This window comes from Aythya fuligula, chromosome 18, assembly GCF_009819795.1.
Source record: "Aythya fuligula isolate bAytFul2 chromosome 18, bAytFul2.pri, whole genome shotgun sequence".
Lineage (NCBI taxonomy): Eukaryota > Metazoa > Chordata > Aves > Anseriformes > Anatidae > Aythya > Aythya fuligula.
This window is the reverse complement of record NC_045576.1, coordinates 4,045,395-4,065,234: the sequence shown is the minus strand read 5'-3', so window position 1 is coordinate 4,065,234 and position 19,840 is coordinate 4,045,395. Positions and strand designations below refer to the sequence as shown.

Here is a 19,840-nt window from a genome sequence, read left to right as displayed (position 1 = left end):
AACAAATTGTGTTTTTATGGATCTGTCTTGGGAGATCCCTGTATATACTGAAGGAAGGCACAATGCTGAGTGGTCCCAGGGCACGTGAACAAGCACTTCTTTGCCCAAAGCTAGGATGATTCTGGGAAGTAGCTTCTTGCTTTAAGTCAGATGGCTGCTTATGTCCAGATTTTATATCATGTGAGAGGAGGTGGATCTATCTGGTTCGAGTCTAACCTCAGGAGACCTTGTCTCAGTCTGTGTTTCTCCTTGATTCTCCTACAGTTGGTTGCAGAATTAGCTCAGACAGTGGTTTCTTGAAAGGGCCACCAATGCCATGACAACTGTACTGGGCTCGCTGAACTAACCTTGCACAAGCCAAAAGCAGTCACAGAACATTCCAGGCTGGTCTCCTAGTCAGGGCATGAGGTAGGATCCATATCACCCAGTTACAGCATCACCCCCTTCATGTATGCTGTAAAGAACTTGACTGCTATTTAAGTGAGGAACTTCTCTTAACAGTTCTGCTGCAGTAGTGAGGCAATACAGAAGCACTAGAGAGAAAACACTCTCCTTCGCTTAGGTGAATAGCAATAGAAATAGAACTTTACTGGCTGCATAGGAGATTTCTGTAAGGGAAGCTCGCTGACCTAATTAGAAATCACATCTCCCATCCGTTTTCTTCCCTTCCCCAGCTTAATACATACACATATAAGATATGCAACCCAAGGTCACACATTGCAGCACCATTGACCAGCTTCCCTGTTTGTAACTGTGCAGGAGACTAAGGTGCTCTTCAGGAGAATACCACACGTTGCATTTCTTTTTTGCATTTTGAATTAATACAGTTCTTTTCACTATTCAAACAGTAAAAATGAACCTGAAAATCTGACCTTACAAGGTTCTAAACGAGAACAAATACAGACAGACTTGTATTCTGATAAGCAAGTTTTTGCATAGTATATTTAGGCTACTGTCTGAGTATGACAGGAGAACAATTACATAAGCTGCTTTTTAGAGAATGGGTTCAGACAAAGCTTTTGCTGGTCAGAGTTTCCTGATGTCCCTTTTCAAGATGGAAAAAAAAACAAAACCAACCAAACAAAAAAAGTAACTGCAGTGGTAGAAGACATCTTTATCAGTTTTAGGTGGTGGTTGACCATTTGCCAACTCTATCCTGTCTGTGGTTTTGTTTGAGAGATGAAAATCAGGCAGAGACATGACTAGCCAAATATCAGCATCATCATTCAGTTCCTGAACACAGACTGCCTTACGTACAGTTTGCTGTGGACTTGCAGAACAACTTGCTGGCATTCATATATTGCCCTCGATGCAGGAAAGCTGGATGGGGAGAAATAACCACCCAGGGACAGAAGATGAAAAAGCTTCCACGAACAACACAATTAGATTGCAGTTGGGCTGATTCTTGCTTAACTGCAGATCTCCCAGTACTGTGTCACAGCTTCGCTGTTTATGCACCACTCCGCTTGTGCCTTGGAGATGAGCAGCACCCAAAGATGGCAGCAAATAAGAGGAGAGCAATAAAAACAAGACAGAAGGTGCTAATCACCACTAGCCCTCCAAGAGCCCAGTCACTCGTTAAAATCAGTCTTTTTAGGTCTTCCAGAACTGAGGATGTCCCTTGTGCAGATGACATGCTGGCTTCTGCCCTGCTGGAGTTAGACAAGAATAATGTCAGATGTTGATGTATCCCCTCTGTGTTCTGACAGGGCAGAAAGAGACAGGCACTAAACCAGTACAGGCACACATGCTCTGTGCTGGCAGGTGTCCCTCTTCCAAAAGGTAGAGTCAGTCTTCGCAGGATCTGGCGTATAAACCAGGAGATAGATAACTGAGGCAGCTTTAGAGTCAGATCTACACAGAAGTAGAGAGGAAATCTTCTGCCTTTGCAAGATTTTAGCAGGTGAGATTTATTTTAATCATAGCTTATCAATATTTTTAATAATTGAGTATCTCTCCCAGCATGTTCTATATGAACCCTTCATCTGTCAACTGTACAGCCTAGACATGAAGGACAAGTATTCAGTAGGAGAACTTGGTTGATTCCAACAGGAAGCAATTCCTCTAAAAATGGGAGTTGGGCACTTAGGCTGTGAGAACACACTGGAGATTAAATGAACACTCATTTAAAAACAAGCAAACCAAGCACACACCAACAGCAAGCACAGAACTTAACGTAGAATTTGTCACTCCCATAGAGCTTAGAACAACCTAGCTTCTTGCATGAGAAGTGTCTCCTTTTAACAAAGTTGGTTTTAACGCTGAGCCACACATTCTGGGTTACTCTACAACAGAGGTATGCTTTCCTCCTGGGAATGACTAAGGTTCAGCAATAATTTAAAGTGGGATCTCAGTGGGTTCTACACACTTGCTCTTTCTCTGATACTTTGCATAATGACTTGGCTATCAGCTGTCTTTAAAAAGAAAAAGAACAGTAACATTTATTTGAGAGCAGCTTGTGGTTTGAGAGCATCTAAAGCTTCCTTGGTAGATGCTGCTCAAGGGAAAGAAGGAATGGATTACTTCTCACCCTTTCTCTCAAATATGACTGTATGAATGCAGGAGGAGATCTTAATTATTTCAGAATATTTGCCTGAGTTGTCAACCCTTATGTCTGCATCCCAAATACTGTATGAAGACCATGTAAAGTACATTTCATCCTCACCGAGTCACCTTGGATTACAAGCACAAACTCATACTTTCATTTCCTGAAGCTTTTGTTTCTTTCTCAGTAGAAAATAACACTGAAGTTTATGCTTTGCTTTTCTGGAATTAGGACAGATCACCAAAGGCGTACAGAACACGGAAGCTGTTCTGGATTGCTTCCTTCTCTGTTAAAAAGGAGACAGACTGGATACTAGCTCTGCAAACCTGAGGCAGAAACCCTGTACAGCTGCACACCCTAAAAAGCTCCCATCCCTTTTGCTAACCATGGTTAGTCTCCTGAGGTAGGAGAGTTGTATGCAATTTTATAAATACCTGAAGCTGTTGTGTTTGCAGTAGGTGTTCCTTCTGGTACCTCCTCTGCACCTACTTGAAGGGATCTCAGCCCGTGGTGAAGGACCCCCTACTGCACCTGCAGCCTTGTAGACCTAGCCTGGAAGTTGCCTGTTTGTACTGCAGTGAATGATTAACAGCTGACTTTCTTGCAAAGGTGTGGCTAATCTAATCAAAGGCCTTGAGCCTAGTTAAAAAGACCCTGTTCACATGTCACTTGGGTGTTTTGTCCTCTCCATGCCTTTATCCACTTGTGTACTTATCCCAGTGCTTGTAGCAGCCTGCTGTGCCCTTCTGTCTGGAGAAGGCAGCAGGTAGTGGTGGAGAGAAGAGGGCTGTGTTGCCTGGGTCTTGGCTGGCTTGGCATTGTAAGCTCAGTTAGGAGACTGCCATTTGTAAAATGGGACTGTGAAGAAGAGTGCCCTGCAGTCCAAACTTCATCGTGACAGCTCAGGTGGATGAACTCATTACAGAGCCTCTTAGTGCTGTTAGCTGCAATAAAATAGATTCCCTGTTGTCTTCTCAACTAAGGAAGACCAGAGGGAAGGGAGATGGGAGGGAAAGAGCAGAGCGAGATACGTGCGAATGGGTGGAAGGAAACTTGTTTTTCACAAGCCAAGCACGTCACTTTGAAACAGGGATAATGTTACAGAATAAAAGCTATTCCATTAAATGGTCAGTAAAGCTTCAGATGCTTCTGCTGGAGTGGCTGGTCTCACAGTCTGCTCTGGGTTTCTCAGGGAAAGCTGTTTCAACAATTGTGTCATCAAGACTGAAGTAGTTATATCCCCTTGTAGATCCTTCTAGGCTCACTGAAGGTTTTAAAATGTGTACAGAAGTTACTGGTTTTGAAACAGTTTTCAGTTTTTCTGTGGTCTGTGTTCCTCTGTGAGTTTTGAAATAGAGGATCCATCCTCACCAGAGCTCAGGGCATGCCAGGTCCCTGTAAGTAAGTAACAAGTGAAACAAAAAAAAAAACTACAAAGATTTGTAGGAGTGAACTAGGGAGACTTGTGTGAGTGGTGTACAGGCACTTTTCTAGTCAACAGAAAGTTCAGTAAACTGTTTTTTTTTTTGAGCATATTTCAAGCCAACCTGATCTCTTGCATACAAGACAGTGGCAGAACCCACCCAGCCCAGGCAAACACATACCTAAACACCAAGTATATGAACAGTCCAACGGAGTACAACGGTACGAAACGTTAAGCAGAACATGAGGCCTGAGAGGTGTGGGCAAGTTTGCAGAAATTGGCCAGGGATCCACTTTTCTCCATGGTGGCTGCTCCTCTGCTCCAGAAAGCCACCTGCATTCTTAATAAAATTGCTTAATTTTCTCTCCCTTTCTCTCTCTTCTTCTTTTTTTTTTTTTCCTTTTAACAGCACTGCATTTATTCTCTGCCTTAATTCAGGAACTTATAGTGGCAGAGATAAGGCAGGAGCCATTTCCCCTGTCCCCCTGCCTGGTGTCTGTCAGTGGTTTAACTTGTAACACCACTGGGGAAACTCATGTTTGTGGCTTTTTGTGTTGAGATAACGCTTGGCAGCTTGTTCCTAGTGACAGCAACCTGTCAGTCGTTGGTACGTTTCCAGCCCACTGAGCTTCCTCCTGACTGTTAGCACAGCCTGGTTCCATGCTGCTGAAGCATTTCTCAATGGGATTCTGTTAATTCCTGTAGCTGGCACTGTCTAGCACAGGCTAGGAAAGAAAGTAAGCTCTGTTCTTTCACAGGTCTCGTGATTTAACTTAGAAATGTCTGTCTCCTGCAAAAGAGAGGGTCTGAGGCTTCCTGTGTCACCTTGACAGTCGCTTGTTTGTAAGTGAAATGAGCAAAGATGTATCTGACAGAGAGGGTAGTGTGATGCACCTCTGAATGTCGATTACAGTAAATGGATGCCATGTTTGAGCTTATCCTACCCTAGCATATTTCCTGGAAGTGAAAGTTTGGGGACAGCATAATAAAGGCCAGCACTTTGTTAGTCTTACTGTAGCTGTGCATGCAGCAGCTCATACTGCTGCGCTCCTCATTTTCTTAGTAGTTGCCAAGCTGGAGCTCAAATACTTTCTAAGGAATGTCTCCGTCTTCTGCTGGAAATGTTTTCTTTTTTCTTGGTATAAAAGTGACATTAGTGATTTGAGGATTTTTTCTTAATTTTTAGACTGTTCTCTGTGTTGCTGCCTGCAAATTTATTTCAATGTGCAACTGTACAAAAAAATGCAAAATACCTAAACTTAGTTTATTTAAAAAAAATAAAGTGCATTAAATACATGAGGAGCTAATGATGCATTCTGCTAAACTGGGTGCAGGCATCAGCAAAGAGGTTTCTGTACAAAATTTCCATTTTGTTGTCCCTTCCAAAGTGTGAAGAAGATTTAAAAGCCCACTGTTAAAAACTTGATTCTTTTCTCTCTTGCTGGATGTTGGCTCTGGCATATGTGTGTGATCCCAGAATATCCCGAGTTGGAAGGGACACACAAGGATCATCGAGTCCAACTCCTGGGTCTGCAGAGGACCACCCAAAAATCAGACCATGTGTCTGAGAGCATTGCCCAATGCTTCTTGAACTCAGGCTCAGTGCTGTGACTGCTTCCCTGGGGAGCCTGTCCCAGTGCCCAAATCCCTTTGACTCATCTACATGTAGCAGTTGGAATACAAGGGTAGGAGATGACATCTATAAGCATGTAACTTTTTATACCTTCTAGTAAAGGCGATTGTTGTCACATTTGGGGCTGAAAGAAAGCCCAGTGGCTTGCAGAGCTAGGTGCAGCAAGCTGGTCTGTTTGGCTGTCCCAGTTAGGAAGGTCATGGTCTGCACCACAGCCTTGTACTTACAGGAATCCCTTATTGAAGTTCACCTCAGTGTAAACCAAACATACACAGTGGCTGCAGCACAGAGAAAGGATTTATTTTCACTTGTTAACTTCAGCTGTACAGGCCATTCTCGGCTGTGCTTTGTTGCAATGCCAGCTGTCAGCTGCTGCATGTATACCCTGAAGTGACGGTTACCATACTGTATGTCACTCCTCTGAAATGCCTTTGAGTATGCTAATAAACATACCTTAGGCATACTGCTTATGTCCACTAAAATAAACTGCACACAGTGCAGGGAGTCAGGCACACAGGTCCCTCGAGTGAGGACGGGGATTTGTTCATCTCCTGTAACTCCCATGCTCTGTAAGGACCATTCGCCTGCAATATGCAGAAGAGCAGAATTCATGAAAGGTCTGACTACCACATGGGGGCTGGGAGGGAGCACGTTTACCAGCACAATGTTCAAATTAAACTGTAACATCAGTGATTCTTTCTCTTTTGCCTTCATCTTTCTGTTTACAAAGGGTATTGCACACGATCTGACTTTTCTCTTTGGCAATTTCACATCATCGTAACACCAATGAAATAAAGCAGGGAACATTTGTCACCAGCTGTACGCAGAGCCTCAGGTGGTACATGTAGATCAGAAGGTCCGTGATTTGTTGTTTTCAGCAGTCATCTCAGCTAAATGTGTCTATTGCACTTGGCTTTAGAGAGAGCAGGTTTGGGCCTGATCCAAGATGTACTAAGCATGTCGACCTCCCAGCAATGTCAGAGGGTTTTTCTGGCCCCCAACATCATCCTTTTGGATTAGCCACTTGTGAAGAGAGAAGGTGCTGCCTAGCCATGTGGCAGCTTACATGTTCTCTGCTTTGGTCTGTGGCTCAGTGTTCACAGAAGGAATCCTTGGCCAGCCCAGCTGCAGGGCTGTTACTGGGTAAGTGTGTCTATTTTGTCAGCAGCATGTGTCCATGCACCCCCAGCCCACCCTGAAGAGGAAGACAGTGATGGTAAAGCAGCGTTACCTTTCTGGTCACACCACGGAGCCCAGCAGTAGCCATCACAGAAAGAATGAATTCCATGCCGTGATTTCTGGTCCTCTGAGTCATACTCATTAATATTGTTATTGCCATTTTCAGTGAGCTAGAGCAGAGAGTCATTCCCGTGGGTCTGAATCATGATGGCCACGCATGTCCTTGATAGTAGGTTGTCACCTCTTGATGCGCTTCATGGATGGGCGCTTGGACGGACCTGGATCTTCCTACGTCTGTGGTCAGGACGTCCATCGCAGCTACAGCAGCTGTAGCAGCAGCAGCTGCAAGCAATGATCATGAGCAGCAGAACGGTAACTGAAAAGAGAAGAAAGGGATATTGCTTCACGACATAGGGAGAGTCACTGGAGACTAACCCTACATCTCCTGTAAGTTGTCTGATGAGCGGCAGAATGAACAGTCAGGTTTCTTGATTCTTGTCCTCTATCCCCACCTCCCTCCTTTTAAGTTCCTGCTTTCTTGTATTAGTTATCTGTTTAATCTGGACAAGTGTCATTGCACGTCAGGCCTTAGTAGGAGCTGAAGGTGTGCTGGGTGGCTTCTCAATAACTGTGCCGATTGCCCAGCTGACTGTTCATAATGGTTTAGGAGCTAGGAATACTGGTTTCCCCGTATGATGAGCACTGAGTTAGGACTTTGCCCAATACCCATCTGTCTCCTCCCATGGATACTTGGTAGAGATAAAAAGATAAGAGGTTCCTGTTCCTTTGTCAAACTTGGCCAAGATCAGTCAGCAGGTCCAAAGATTCAGGCCAGGCAGATAGGGCAGGCCCAGCGAAGAAAGGTTTAAGGAGTTAATTTCAGGTTTGTTTCCAGAGGTAAGTAAATGAAAGCAGTGGAAGAGAGAAATTCCTCTGCAACGATAAAGAGCAAATGGGAATGAACGGTGCCTTTACTCTGGGCAAGGGAGGAAGGATCCTAGTTGCGTGTATTTTTCAGTAGGCAAGACAGTAACCAAAAAATATCCCTCACCTTCAGACTGAAAGGTTGCTTTTCAGACTGTGGCCCCAGAGTTCATCTGCTGCACGCACAAAATTCCTAAAAATTGTCACTCCTGGGTATTCTGTGATCGTAACAGCCATGTACCAAGCTATGTGGGGGTGGCACAGCTTTACCTGCCTTCCTGGCTGTTGTTTGGCAGATGGGATACAACTAAGCAGGGCTGTGCGCCTGGAAAGGATGGAGATCAAACTCTCCCCGTAGTTGTCAAAAGCAACTAGAGAGGGTTTGGCTGGTCCAACTGGCAGTTCCGTTTCTGAAGAGTGCCTGATGTGAGCCCTTTAAGGAGAACAGGTATTCGTGACTGGGTTGGTTTTATGCTTTCTTCTGTAGTCAGCTTGAGAAAATAGATACTTCAAAAAGAGGGGTTTGTTTTGCAAAGCAGTGGGCTGGCCTGTTGTTATTCTACACTAGGCGTAGTGGTCAGGGTAGGGTGGGACGGGTTAGTTTATCTGGAAAAGGATGACATGTTTAATCCTGCAAAACTCGTAAGGAGCATGCGCACACCTGTGTGCACGTGTTCTTTAAAGGCCTGGAGATGGGCTGCCAGGTAATCTGACCTGTGGGGAACCAGCTGTCACTATGAGAGGGGAAAAAAAAAAAAAAAGGAAGCAGGTTTGTCTGTTTCTGAATTCCAGCCCAGGGAGGAGTGTCCAGGCTGCAAACACACCCTTCCTTCCAGCGCTGGGAGAGAGCAGTACCTCTGAGGGGGCAGGCCTGCCTTCCTTCCTGGTTGTTTTCCCATTGTTTAAACAAACATCATCCCCCACGATCAAGCAGCTCTTTTTTATTCCTTCCGTGCCATCCCCACACAGGGTGGCAAAAGGGATCTTACCATTGTCAGGGAATAAAGAGGCTCAGCTGAAGCATCCTGGCACCCGCTGAATTAAGCACAGGAGAGATCCTCAGCATCTCAGAGCTGAGTGTTTTTCATGGCAGGAAGCTCTCCCAATACCCTTTGTTATAAACAAATATATCTGCTGTGCATCAAAACATTGCAGCAACTCTCGGTTAGGTAAGATACTGCTGTTTAAACTCATGCTAAACTAGGGGAGCATTGGGAAAAGTTATACTGTTGCCTCTGATGCTCTGCGTGTGTGTGAAGATACACACTGAATACTAAAAAATGACCAAGAAATTAAAAGGGGCCTCAGAGCACAGCCTGGAAAACAACTGCCAACACCACCGACCTGTCAACAAAGATCTCAGAGCAAGCTGCCCCTGTAGAAGAGAAGAGACGTCTGACACCCCTCTACTTCCACCGATAAACTCACCGATAAACAGAAGAACCACACAGAAGGACACGATCTCCACAGGGTCAGCCTTGGGCAGTTTCTGAAGCTTAAGGAGAAACTTCTCACCAATGGTTTGCATTTCCTTCAGAAAGCCTTCAGAAGACATTCTGGCTCAACCTCTCCAGGCTTTACGCTGTAGAAAAACCAAATAAATCTTTTCACTGACTAATGCTAGGAAGCTGCCAGCCTTCTTATAGAGCCGGTGATCACAAGTAAAACGAGTTTATCTGGTCTCAGCCCTCGTTCCCAGTAGCTAAGGTGGAGGACTATTAACTGTCTGTTCGTTCTGGCACTGTTTTCATTACAAAATCTGGCTTTGAGGTTGTTTTTGACAGTTAGGCTGTTATGCAAAGGTGAAACTGTTTTTTCTAAAAGGATGGGTACTTAAGCAGCGATAGAATTAGAACTGGACAGCGGCTGCCCTTGACTTCCACCCCATGAAAGTAAGTGGTTTTTTTTTTCCCCATTTATGTTAACTTGTCCTTCCAGAAAGAAGTGCAATTCTCTGTACTCCAGTAGTAGTTTTCAGTTATATTCTACTGAACACACAGTAACACACAGTAGGTCTTTTTGAAGACTTCTCGTGCTCCAGCTATACAGAGTCCCCTCAGAAACCCGAGGTGTTTACTTTGACACCACACTGCAGTCCCCTTCATGTTTTATCACCATTCAGTAAAACTGGTTGAAACCAAGATCTAAAGCCCATGTTCTCTGGGGACAGTTGGATGCTTTTCAATTTCTTACAGATGACTGCAAGTTTTTTATGGTAAGTTAAATGTTGCCCTATATTCTATTTTATAATTTAAGCCACGGTCTGTGCTAATATATAAATAGAACAGTGGAGGTCCACCCATCGCTGCTGGTGATGAGCAAAGCAAAAGCCCCTGGATCTGTCAGGGAGATACCTCCCTTAATAGAGGGCAACCTTCCTGCCTTGCCTGGTCGTCTTCTTTATTCTCAGTAAGAATGATCGTCAGGAACTATTGGATTAGTAGTATTAGTTTAGTCAAAGTTAGGTACCTCAGCTTTGCCACTAGTATTTGCTGTTCTTGTCCCACTGTGAGCAAATTTTTGGAAGGTATTGCAACAAACAAGCTTTCAGGAGAGCTATGGAAGTTAAAATTTTCCTTCAGGAGGTAAACGAAACAGGAGATTGCTGAGAAATATATGCAGTTTTGGCTAAAGTAAGCGTTTGGGCTTACAGATGGATTATGGCTCTTATATCAATGATAACATTAAATGAAATGATATAATTATGTCAAAACTTAGCAGCTTGTGTGTGTTACAATAGTCAACGCTGTTTTATGAGACTTGAACACTGCAATTTAATTTCCTAGTCTTGTTGATAATACAAAGTCAAAAGACCAAGACAGTGCTCCCAGAACAAGGCAGCGGTTCACTACTGCACATCTGGTTTGGTTACTCAAACAAATGGATGCTTGGAGTTCAGTTTTTCTAAACACACTGAGGACAAAGAGACCTTGGCTGTTTCTTTGCATGCTGGGCTTAAATAATTCAGTGCCAAGTAAAATTACATTTTGTATGTTTATGCAATCCAGAAAGGGTTTTCTTTGTTCTTTTAAATCCAAGCTAAGGAATAAAAATCGGAACCAGCTGGTTTCCTACAGTTGTGGGTGGATGGAAGAGCTGCATCTACAGAAAGGTTTCTGTGCAACTTAGCAGAGAAGCATAGCTGTGGCCTTTTGACCTGAAAAGGTCACTTTGGAGACTAGGATTAAATAGCTCTTTCCAGATAATTGCCATACCCCAAATGAGCTGCTCCAGAAGTGGCTCCTTTTCCCTTTGCACGGTGCTGTGAGATTCTGTCAGCAGGTTTCCAGTTTTGTTTCCATTCCAAGAGATGGCGGTGCAGGCAGAGGTGATGTGATTTGTGTTTTCTGCTCTTGGCTCTAGAAGAAAAACTTTAAAAGAAAAATGTATTCCTGGCTCTAACGTTCTAAAAATGTTTGTTCCCTTTGAGAGTATTTCTGCCTGCCCAGAAGCTGTCCTAGTAAGGAGTCTGCTGTAACCTCTCATGCCATGCTTTGGGCTGCATCAGAAGCAGCAAGTATGAGAACTAGGCTTCCGAAGCTTGGGTATACAATGGAAAATTACTAATTGGGACTGTAGAACCCCACATGGACTAGCAGAGAGCCTAGTCTGAAATGGTAGGAGCTTTTCTCAGTAGAGAAAGAGCTTTGTCTCAGTAATGGGCATTCCTTTGCCCCTGGTACCTGATCTAGAGCGAAGTGAAGGAGGTTTTGTTCTAAAACTTGCAAGGAATGTTGCTCGTTTACCTTGGGTTGAACTTCTTCAGGGACAAAGTTTGAAGCCAGTGGTGCAGGCTGTGAGGAAGCAAATGTTTTTCCACTCAACTGCACTTCTGAGTGGAACTGAGTTCAGTTCCAAGGGTGTCACAGCTTTGGGATTTCTTGTGCATAGCAAAAGGGTGATGAATAAATCACTTCTAAAAAAAAATAAATAAATAAATAAAAAAACTCACAAAGAAAGGTAGTGATACTCATGGACTTTATCTTCCATTCTACTTGTGTGCAAAGGCTTTGGTTGGGACTAGTTTTGGTTGTGATCTTTTCTCAGCTGATGTCAGCACAAACAAGATCGCACCCTAAAGATTAGCATGAGGGTAAGGCTTGCCTGCCTGTGTGACTTACACAAGTTGTCTCGTGTGTCTGCCTTCTCTTCCTCACCTCCAACACAACAGGGATGACACTACTTACAGATTTCAGGATGGAACTATAAGAATTAATTCTTTTTCATTTTTTTTTCCCCTCTTACTGTGTGCAAGTCATTTCCCAGTTCCCAACAGCAGTAAAGGACGGGTGGTGCAGGATACTTGGTTGAAGCAGTGATTGTAATGATTATTATTAAAATAGGCAAGTTTTAAGAGATTTGAAACTTCAGGTTGTAAGTCTTAACGGACAGTTAACTTTCTAAGCCTGGATTGCTGATCTAGGGCCTAGATGGTGTGGGGTTTGGAGCAAACCTAGTTCTCTGCCAGTGATTTTCTGAGTTGGGAATCTCTCCTTTCTTGCTGTTCTTCCTCAAAAATGCATCCCGTGAGGACGGGAACCCGCCAGAGCAGAGGAGACACAGCTGTTAGGGCAGCAAAGCCAATGGAACTTGTTATGGAAGAAATGCTGAATGACCACAGAGCAATGCTGTCTTTGTGGTGCTTTGTCAGATAAATGTCACGAACTTGTTTGCCATAGCTATAGCTCGAGCTGATACAGAGTGAAAAGAGGGGCAAGAGGACAAACTTGTATAGAAAAGGAAGTGAACGCGATGCTAATGCCTTGTGACAGGCAGTTTGCAAGTTCCTGCTGGGGTGCTGTGGAAGCCTGAAATTCGTGGTTTCTGCTGCTTCCTTTTCTGGCTGTTCTTTAAAAAATGTCTACCCAGTGTTGCCAGTGGGACTAGACCATCAAATCTTTCTGCCCTCCTCTGTTACAGGGCCTGGCAGAGAAGGGAGTAAAACAAACATTTTAATTTGGGGTTGTTTTTGAAAACAAGGCAGAATCTGCCACGTGCTGTGAGTTGAAAAGAGAACGCAGTAATAATGCAGGGGGATGCTGACGTTTGCAGGTGTGCTGCAAGGATCAGATGATCATTTCATGCCGAAGAAACATGTTCTACACTTAGGGCACCTGTAGAGTTAGATTCCCAGAAAATGCTGATATTTGTTTTTAATGCAGATCCATCTTGCTGTGTCTACTGAATACAGCTGTGCAAATTGCCATAATAGCACTGAGATTATCTCTCTGAACTATTTTAATGGATTTAAGCCATATTGAAGCACTCAAAGAAATTGGCTGCTCAGCTCGTCTGAGAATAAAGCCATTAAACGGCCTCAACCTAGACATTCAAGACAAAAGCCGTGGTCATGGTTTCTTGGTCCCGTGAACGGGCTGCGTGTGGTAGCTTCCTGGCTTCCAGCAAGAAACAGAGCTTTGGGGTGACTGTAACATGGGTCTCGCATCCTTTTGTCTGCCTTAAGCTAATCAAGTTGTTACAAGTATGTTGGGACTGATGGAAATTAATCTCCTTTTGGGTCTGTCTGCAGCTTGGAAAAGCCACATCCTTTCTGTGTCTGCACAGGTGCATCACGAGGTGAGCTGTAGGGAGTGGGTGAGCTTAAATTTGCTGCCGAGGAATGTGACACTTGTTTGGTCTTAACCATGATGGCATTTGGACGGCCTATTTCAGCACAAAGAACATGAATTTGAGTTTGTGGTTTAGCCCCAGGACTGGAAGTTAGTAAATGCAGGCACTCTTCCGGGGCTGCCGCTGATGCATACTGGTTGTGTGACCTTGGGTAACTCATCCCGTCCTCTGCTGTGTGACTTCATCTCTGCAAAGCAGCAGAGCACGTAACCACCATCAGAGGTGTGTCCGAGCCTCTAAAATGTTCTGGAAGGTTGAGATAGACAGACAGTAAGTCCCTGGTTCTGTTGCAGCTACACAAGGAAATTAAATTACCTTTGCTTGCTGACTGCTTGTTACACTTCAGTCATTGAGCCGTTCAGGATGAAAGTAGATGAAAGCAAGGCTTCTGCTCTTGGTTGCTCCTTACCCAGTCGTACCAAGGGTTTATTTCTCATGACACGACCTCCCAGTCCCTAGGTTTTACTGTGCTCTCTCTGAGAAGCTTGGTTTGCATGGGTTTGTTGCTACAGTGATCTGAAAACAGAGCTGAAGCTTGGAGGCCTCACCTCTGCTGGTGGTGCCCTGAAGCTGCCAACGATTGTTCTGATGCTGCGAGTCCCATGAAGGTGAGCTCGATATCCTCCACGGAATGCTCACTGCCCGTGTCAGACATACAAAGCAGGATTCCATGGTGAGCCCAAACAAGCCGAATGCCAGGGTAACCTCCTCGTTGTCTTTTCCCAAGACTGTGGCTATGCAGAAGCAAATCCTACAAGGCAATCCCAGTCTTACAGAGCAGGGTGCTGAGGAGCTGAAGGGGAGGAGATGCTTTTTGTCCTGGTCTAAATCTTTAAAATAAGTTTTGACTGTGTTTGGCCACTTTCTTAGTAACACAAAGGTTTGGTCAGTTCCTAAACCTTCCAGCTTTGTACTTGGTTCCTGAATCACTCCTTTGATTTCATGTGGATAAGGTCTGCAGTGCTTCCTGTCCTAAAACGGTCTTGGTCTTCTAGGTGGTGTTGTAGTTGGATGCATTTTGGCAGAACATGTAATGATCCCTGTCTGATTGTTTATTGTTTTAAGTTTGTAATGTACTTCTGAGATGAAAAGGGCTATAGAAATGTAGTAGCATTGCCTGGTTTTCCCTCATCATTGTCAGTGCAATGTGTGCTGGCAAGACTGTAGTTGACCAGCCACGTGAATCTTAACTATGGTTCACAGGCAAGCCCTTTTTTTCTAAAACAGGAGTGAACGGAGCCAGACAGACCTATAATTCATTCCCAAGCAGATGAAAATAGTTTCCAGTATCAAGAGAATTCAGTTTTTTAACAGCACACACCCAAACTGGTAAATTGCAGCTCCATGTCATGGGAGAAAAGCCTTGACTTTGTCAGCTGGTCTGGAAAAGAAGGCCACGCGTGCCTGCAGATTATAAAGCAGCCCCGGCTGGGTGGCCATTTGGCTGGAACACCCTGTCATCTCCACCACCCACTATTTGGAGACTGGTTTTGAGGTAGCAGCGTAAACGTTCCTTCCCTCCCCAACAACCTAGTATTAGACTAATATAAAAAGGCTCTGAATTCCCTGCAATAGCAGTCGGAGGAGCTGAGGTGCCCATCGGGGCGCTGAGCTGAGAGGCTCTACACCTCTGCAAAACACAGTGGTTTTCTCCAGTCTGTCCCACAAGCAAATCCACAAAATGCCAGGAGACAGCTCCTCACTACAAGTCCCATTTTTAAGAAGTGGGGAAACGAAGGCACAGAGACATCTGGTGAAAGGAAAAGGTCAGTCTTAAAAATAAAACTGTAGCTCTTCTACAAGAGAACTTTTTTTAGGCCCAAGGGTACTGATGCCTGAATCTAGCCTCAAAGTCTCTTCTAATATTAGCAAAATAACCATTTCCCAGGAAGCTGACAGAGAGGTAACTGTATGCCCATGAAAGTAGCTGGCTGTAAATAGTTCCTTCACAAACGGACTGGGATCTATCAGCAATTTGGTGTTTGAGGTAAGGCACCTGGAGCCCTTTGAGGGTTCTGGAAACACCTTCCCAATCTTCTTTCAGCCACCTCCGGCTCCCATCCTTGCCTGGCCTCCAGACCTCAGCAAACTACGTGCATTTGTGCGTTGCTTGAAATGCGCTGGTCTAATCCTCGTCAAGACACCACTTGGCTGTAGGATCTCCAAACTGGAGGCGACAACAGCTGCATCCTCCAAAGAAGCTGTTTTGGGCTGTCGCAGCTGTGCGACTTGGGGAGCGGTTGCAGGGGGCCATGGCAAGACCCTGCACGAGGGCGAGGTGTGGGTGCTGCTCCCTGTGCCCACCCTCTTGCCGTGCCCCCCGTCCATCCTGCGGCTCTGCTCGCCGCAGGCTCCGTGGGGCAGGCTGCTGCTGCTGCGGCCGGGAGCTGCTCCGTCGAACTCGGTTTGTTTTGTACCTCCACTCCCCTAACTGCTTTGGCATTTCGCTCAGGCTAAGAGGCCCGTGCACTGTGACAGCTGTAACATAAGCCATGTCCTGCTTCTTTTATCCAGACATGTGTTTCATATTGCTTTTTCCTCCCCCCCCGTATGTACACGCTGCTGCGGCTGGACAAGCCCCCAGCCAAACCCGTTAAGGTTTTCTTTTGCGAGGAGAACTTGGCCTGCTTCTCTCCCTCCCTCCTTCCCCCTGCCCTTCTCCCCTTGCTCCTCCTCCCTTCCTTTTTTTTTTTTTCCTAAACTTTGTTTTTCCCGTACTTTGTGGAACCATCTTAGCTGTGACAAACAAGCTGCAGAGACCCTTCATTAGCAGGGTGGAAACTTCCCCTCCATCCCCTTTGAACCTAGGGCTGAGCTGGAGGCGTGCGGGTCTTACCCACCAGATCTTCTCCCGCAGGCAGTTCCAATTCGGTCGGGTCTTTGCAGGAGCTGCCCTCCCTTCCACCTTAATGGGACCGGAGAGAAGTGGAAATACCTGATCCTTAGCATTCCTCCCCACAGGCACGTGTGGGAATGGGGAAGACATCTTTCTGGGAGAATTGGCTTTCTGCCCCTCTGCCTGCCTGTTTGTAAACAGCTGAGTGCCCCGGCGCTGCCTGCAAGAGGCAGGGGGGCAGCTCAGTGTTAGGAGCCACAGGATCTTCCGAACAGTGTGATCAGCTTCAGAGAGCAGAAAATAGGGTCTGTTTGGCCAGCCTCCTTGCCAGCCCCCCCTTCCCATGCCCAGCAGCAAGCAGTGCACATTGTGGGACACCCCTCTGTGTAAACCCAAGGTTCACAGTGGGTCATTTCATGTATCTGAGGGATCCTTTTCCTTTTCTTTTTCCCTTCTCGCTGCCTTCAGACCCCATGGTCTTGGTATTGAAAACTGTACCCCATGTCTGTGTATGGCTGTGTTCGCTCTCAGAGCAGCGGTTTCTCGTGCTGTTTTGAATAGTAAACCAGCATCTGTGCCGGATACACTGGCTGCCTTTTTTTTTTTTTTTTTTTTTTTTTAAATGCTTGTTAGAAGCTGTGTAAAATCTTTCCATTTATTTCTATTGGACACAGATGCTTTACTTGCACAGTATGCTAGTTTCCCGGCTGGGGTTTGTTTTCTAAGCTCTCTGTTTGCTTCAGGATTTGGGAGATAAAACTCAGCTCCAGCTGGGAGGAGCTCTGGAGAAATGCTGTCGCTGGCACCCACCCGCGTTTGGTTTGACACGCGTTTGCCTGTGCTGGCAGCTACTCTCTAATGGCACATCCACTGTTTGTACGGACGAGCAGCCCAGCTCTCTTGCCCAAACTAAGTGCTAATACACGAAAACCTCACCGCGGAGAATGCCCTGTGCCAGACCTGCTTATCAGCTAAGGTCACATTCCATAAGAGCAACAGCAAAACGAGCGCACAGCCTTTCTAATCAACAGAAAAGTTGCTTGCTTCTGCTCTGACTGTAGAAGCAACACCAGACTGCAGGCTGGGTCCTTTTGTTAGCAGCACGGCAGCAGCACGGCTTTCTGGAATCCTGTTCAAAGCTTTTCTCTTGCCACCTTGCTCCGGAGTGTCCCCTTGCAGACAAATTCAGGCTAGCGAGCACTACCCGAGGGCTGCTTTTGCAATTTGCCATACAAAGAGCTACAAAGGCTGCAGCTGCTTGCTAAGTAACCGAACGCTAAGGTGCTATGCTACGGTTGACCGCCCAGCAGCGAGAGCTCAGCCTTACCCCAGCCGTGCCACGAGCTCTTCTCCTCCTCTTGTTTTTCCTCCTCTCCTCTTCAACTTTCACGTCATCTCTCCCCTCATCCTGGCTCGTGTCTCGCTCCTCGCTCGGCTCCTCTCTGCTCTGCTGCTGACAGCCAGCTGTTGTCTCTGCCTATTTTTTTGGTGCTGCTGGCGGGGCGATGCCAAGTTTCGTGTTACAGGGGTGCCAGCGCGGGAGGGCGGCCGGCAGCGCACCGCGGGGCAGCCGCTGCTGCAGCCTCCCACTTGTTGCTGGCTTCCGCTGCGCATCTCCTCCTAGCAAGGTCTTTTCTTTTTTTCTTTGCGTTTGATTCTCGCCTCGCAATACTTTGGGTGTGTGTTAAAGCAATTAACTCTTCTTTATGCTGCCCGGTTTCCTTCCGACTCCCGGGGGAAGGAGCTTTCTCGGGTGTGCTTTGAAGGGGCAGAGCGAGAAATCGCAGCGACAGCGCAGCGCGGTCTGCTGCTGGCACGGGGGTGATGCTGGAGGTGAAATTGTTTCATGCCCCCAGACAAGTCATTTACTCTCTCGAAGCCTTGGTTTTTTGCTTCTCGTGTACTGGGGACAGCTGCCACCCGCTGTCGTGTCCCTGAGGGCTGCTGAAGTTCAGCTGCACTACAGCTATGCCGTCCTTCAGACAGGTGCAAAATGATAATGGCTCATCAACCACATAATTTGCCCTTCTATTTGATAGAGCTCATTAAATGGCTTTTGTTCAGCAACCGACATCTACATAAATAATTTGTCTTTATATAATTTTTGTCATCTTAATCCCGCTCTCTCATTTCATGGCTTTATTCCAAAACTTGCTGTGTTTTGGGGGAGCTCTTCCGATGAGGCTGTGTACCTTTCTTTGGCTGCCACAAGGGAATGCTTTCTTCCTGGTGTATTTTGGCAGAGACAAAGCCTCTTTTCAGATTCGTGACTTTGCTGCTTCTCTGACAGTTGATCTGTTTCTGCTAATTGCAGGAATAGTGCTACCATTTTACCCAACGTACAGAAGTACAAAAAGGAGGCATGGTGCAGGCATCCAGGGGGGTCAGTTCAGTGCTTTCCTGAAATGCATTGCCACAGACAAAAACACATTAATCATCTCAACTGTTATTTGCTCTTCATCCTATCCCATTATATAAAGTAGGGTAGGATGTCTCAAATGAAGTAATGATTTTACCTAGACGTTTTAAAGACCGGTGGAAAGCTCATATGTACTTCTGTTGAAGGATGGGTGAGGCAGACAATACAGATGCATATTTGAAAGGCTAAATAATCTTAGGATATGCATAAGAATGCAAACTACCATTAATTGATGTAAAGCAGCTCTCCATCTCTGGGGCATTAGTCAGGTGCTCATGTGACTTGGGAAGTTTCCCCACCACATGACAACGCATAACCAGCTGTGTTTCAAGACCTCTTGCATTCAGTTAAGCATTACTCCAGTGGTTCTCCCAGCACCCCTACTGGTAACTATTTTTAGTCTTTTGACTCCAGTTGTGGGACTGCAGTCTTAGTTCTGCAACTGAATTCCCGTTATGACCCAACTCATGAGTGCCGTTAGCTACGTGAGGCTGTGGCCCTGATTTGGGGTATTTCTGTATGAAGATAAAGGCAATTATAGCAAGCTGCACCGAAAAAAAAAAAAAGGCTTTACAAGCCTGATAGGCTAGCAACTTGAATGTCTCTAAATTCCAATGACTTCAGAGCTGATCTCTGCTCCCCCAAAACCCTCCTTTGTGGTGTCTGTCATGTTTGCATTCAGGCACAGATTGCATGTGAACACCTCAGCATAAGCCTGGTGAGTAGGAGGAGGGAGAGGGCCTGGCCATTCCTGTATGCCTCAGTTAACTCTAATTCGGATCAGTGTGTGTGAGAGCGAGACGTGGACTAATGAGAATGCCTGCCTGTTTTCTTTTGGGGAAACAAAAAGCTCACTTGCAGCTCACTGACATTTTTATAGTCACATTGCATTGGCAGGACAGGCCGCACTAGCAGTTCTTTTGGAAAAGCAGAACAAGGGGATCAAATGTGTTGCCCCCTTCCCGGTCCCCCCACCCTTCCCCACCATGTGAAAGGAGCTCTTTCTTTGAGCGCAAGGCAAGAGTGAGTCAGTGCGGCTCTGCAGGGGGATATAAAGCCAGCTTTGTAGTAGCCCTTTCAGGCTTTCAGTGCCCGAGCCCCTGCAGCACATCACCGCTGCTCCAGCCCTTCTCACCTGAGCAGCGCCAGGTCCTTTGCACTTCAGCACACGCGCTCCATCGCTCCGGCGGCAGCAGCCTGTAACCTGCTGCTTTCCTTGTTCTGCTGCTTAAAATTCACCGGGTCGTGGG

General features: G+C 45.9%; 2 protein-coding genes across 6 annotated transcripts in view; one reads left to right on the top strand and one right to left on the bottom strand.

The window, feature by feature from the left end:
- The window catches only part of RECQL5 (RecQ like helicase 5), a 37,955-nt gene that overhangs the window by 8,570 nt on the left and 9,545 nt on the right, over positions 1–19,840 (top strand). The window lies entirely within an intron of this gene.
- SMIM5 (small integral membrane protein 5) lies at positions 915–17,897 on the bottom strand. 5 transcript variants are annotated; one of them, XM_032199503.1, is made up of 6 exons: positions 17,499–17,897; positions 11,451–12,627; positions 10,920–11,075; positions 9,133–9,286; positions 6,833–7,156; positions 915–1,652 (listed from the first exon to the last, which is right to left on the bottom strand). In XM_032199503.1, exons 4-5 carry the CDS (start codon positions 9,257–9,259, stop codon positions 7,035–7,037), a joined length of 249 nt encoding a protein of 82 aa, XP_032055394.1. In that variant the 5' UTR covers positions 9,260–9,286; positions 10,920–11,075; positions 11,451–12,627; positions 17,499–17,897; the 3' UTR covers positions 915–1,652; positions 6,833–7,034. The 5 variants fall into 5 exon arrangements, with proteins under 5 accessions (XP_032055394.1, XP_032055396.1, XP_032055395.1 ...); XM_032199505.1 differs by having other exon boundaries at positions 11,451–11,620; XM_032199504.1 differs by lacking the exon at positions 11,451–12,627.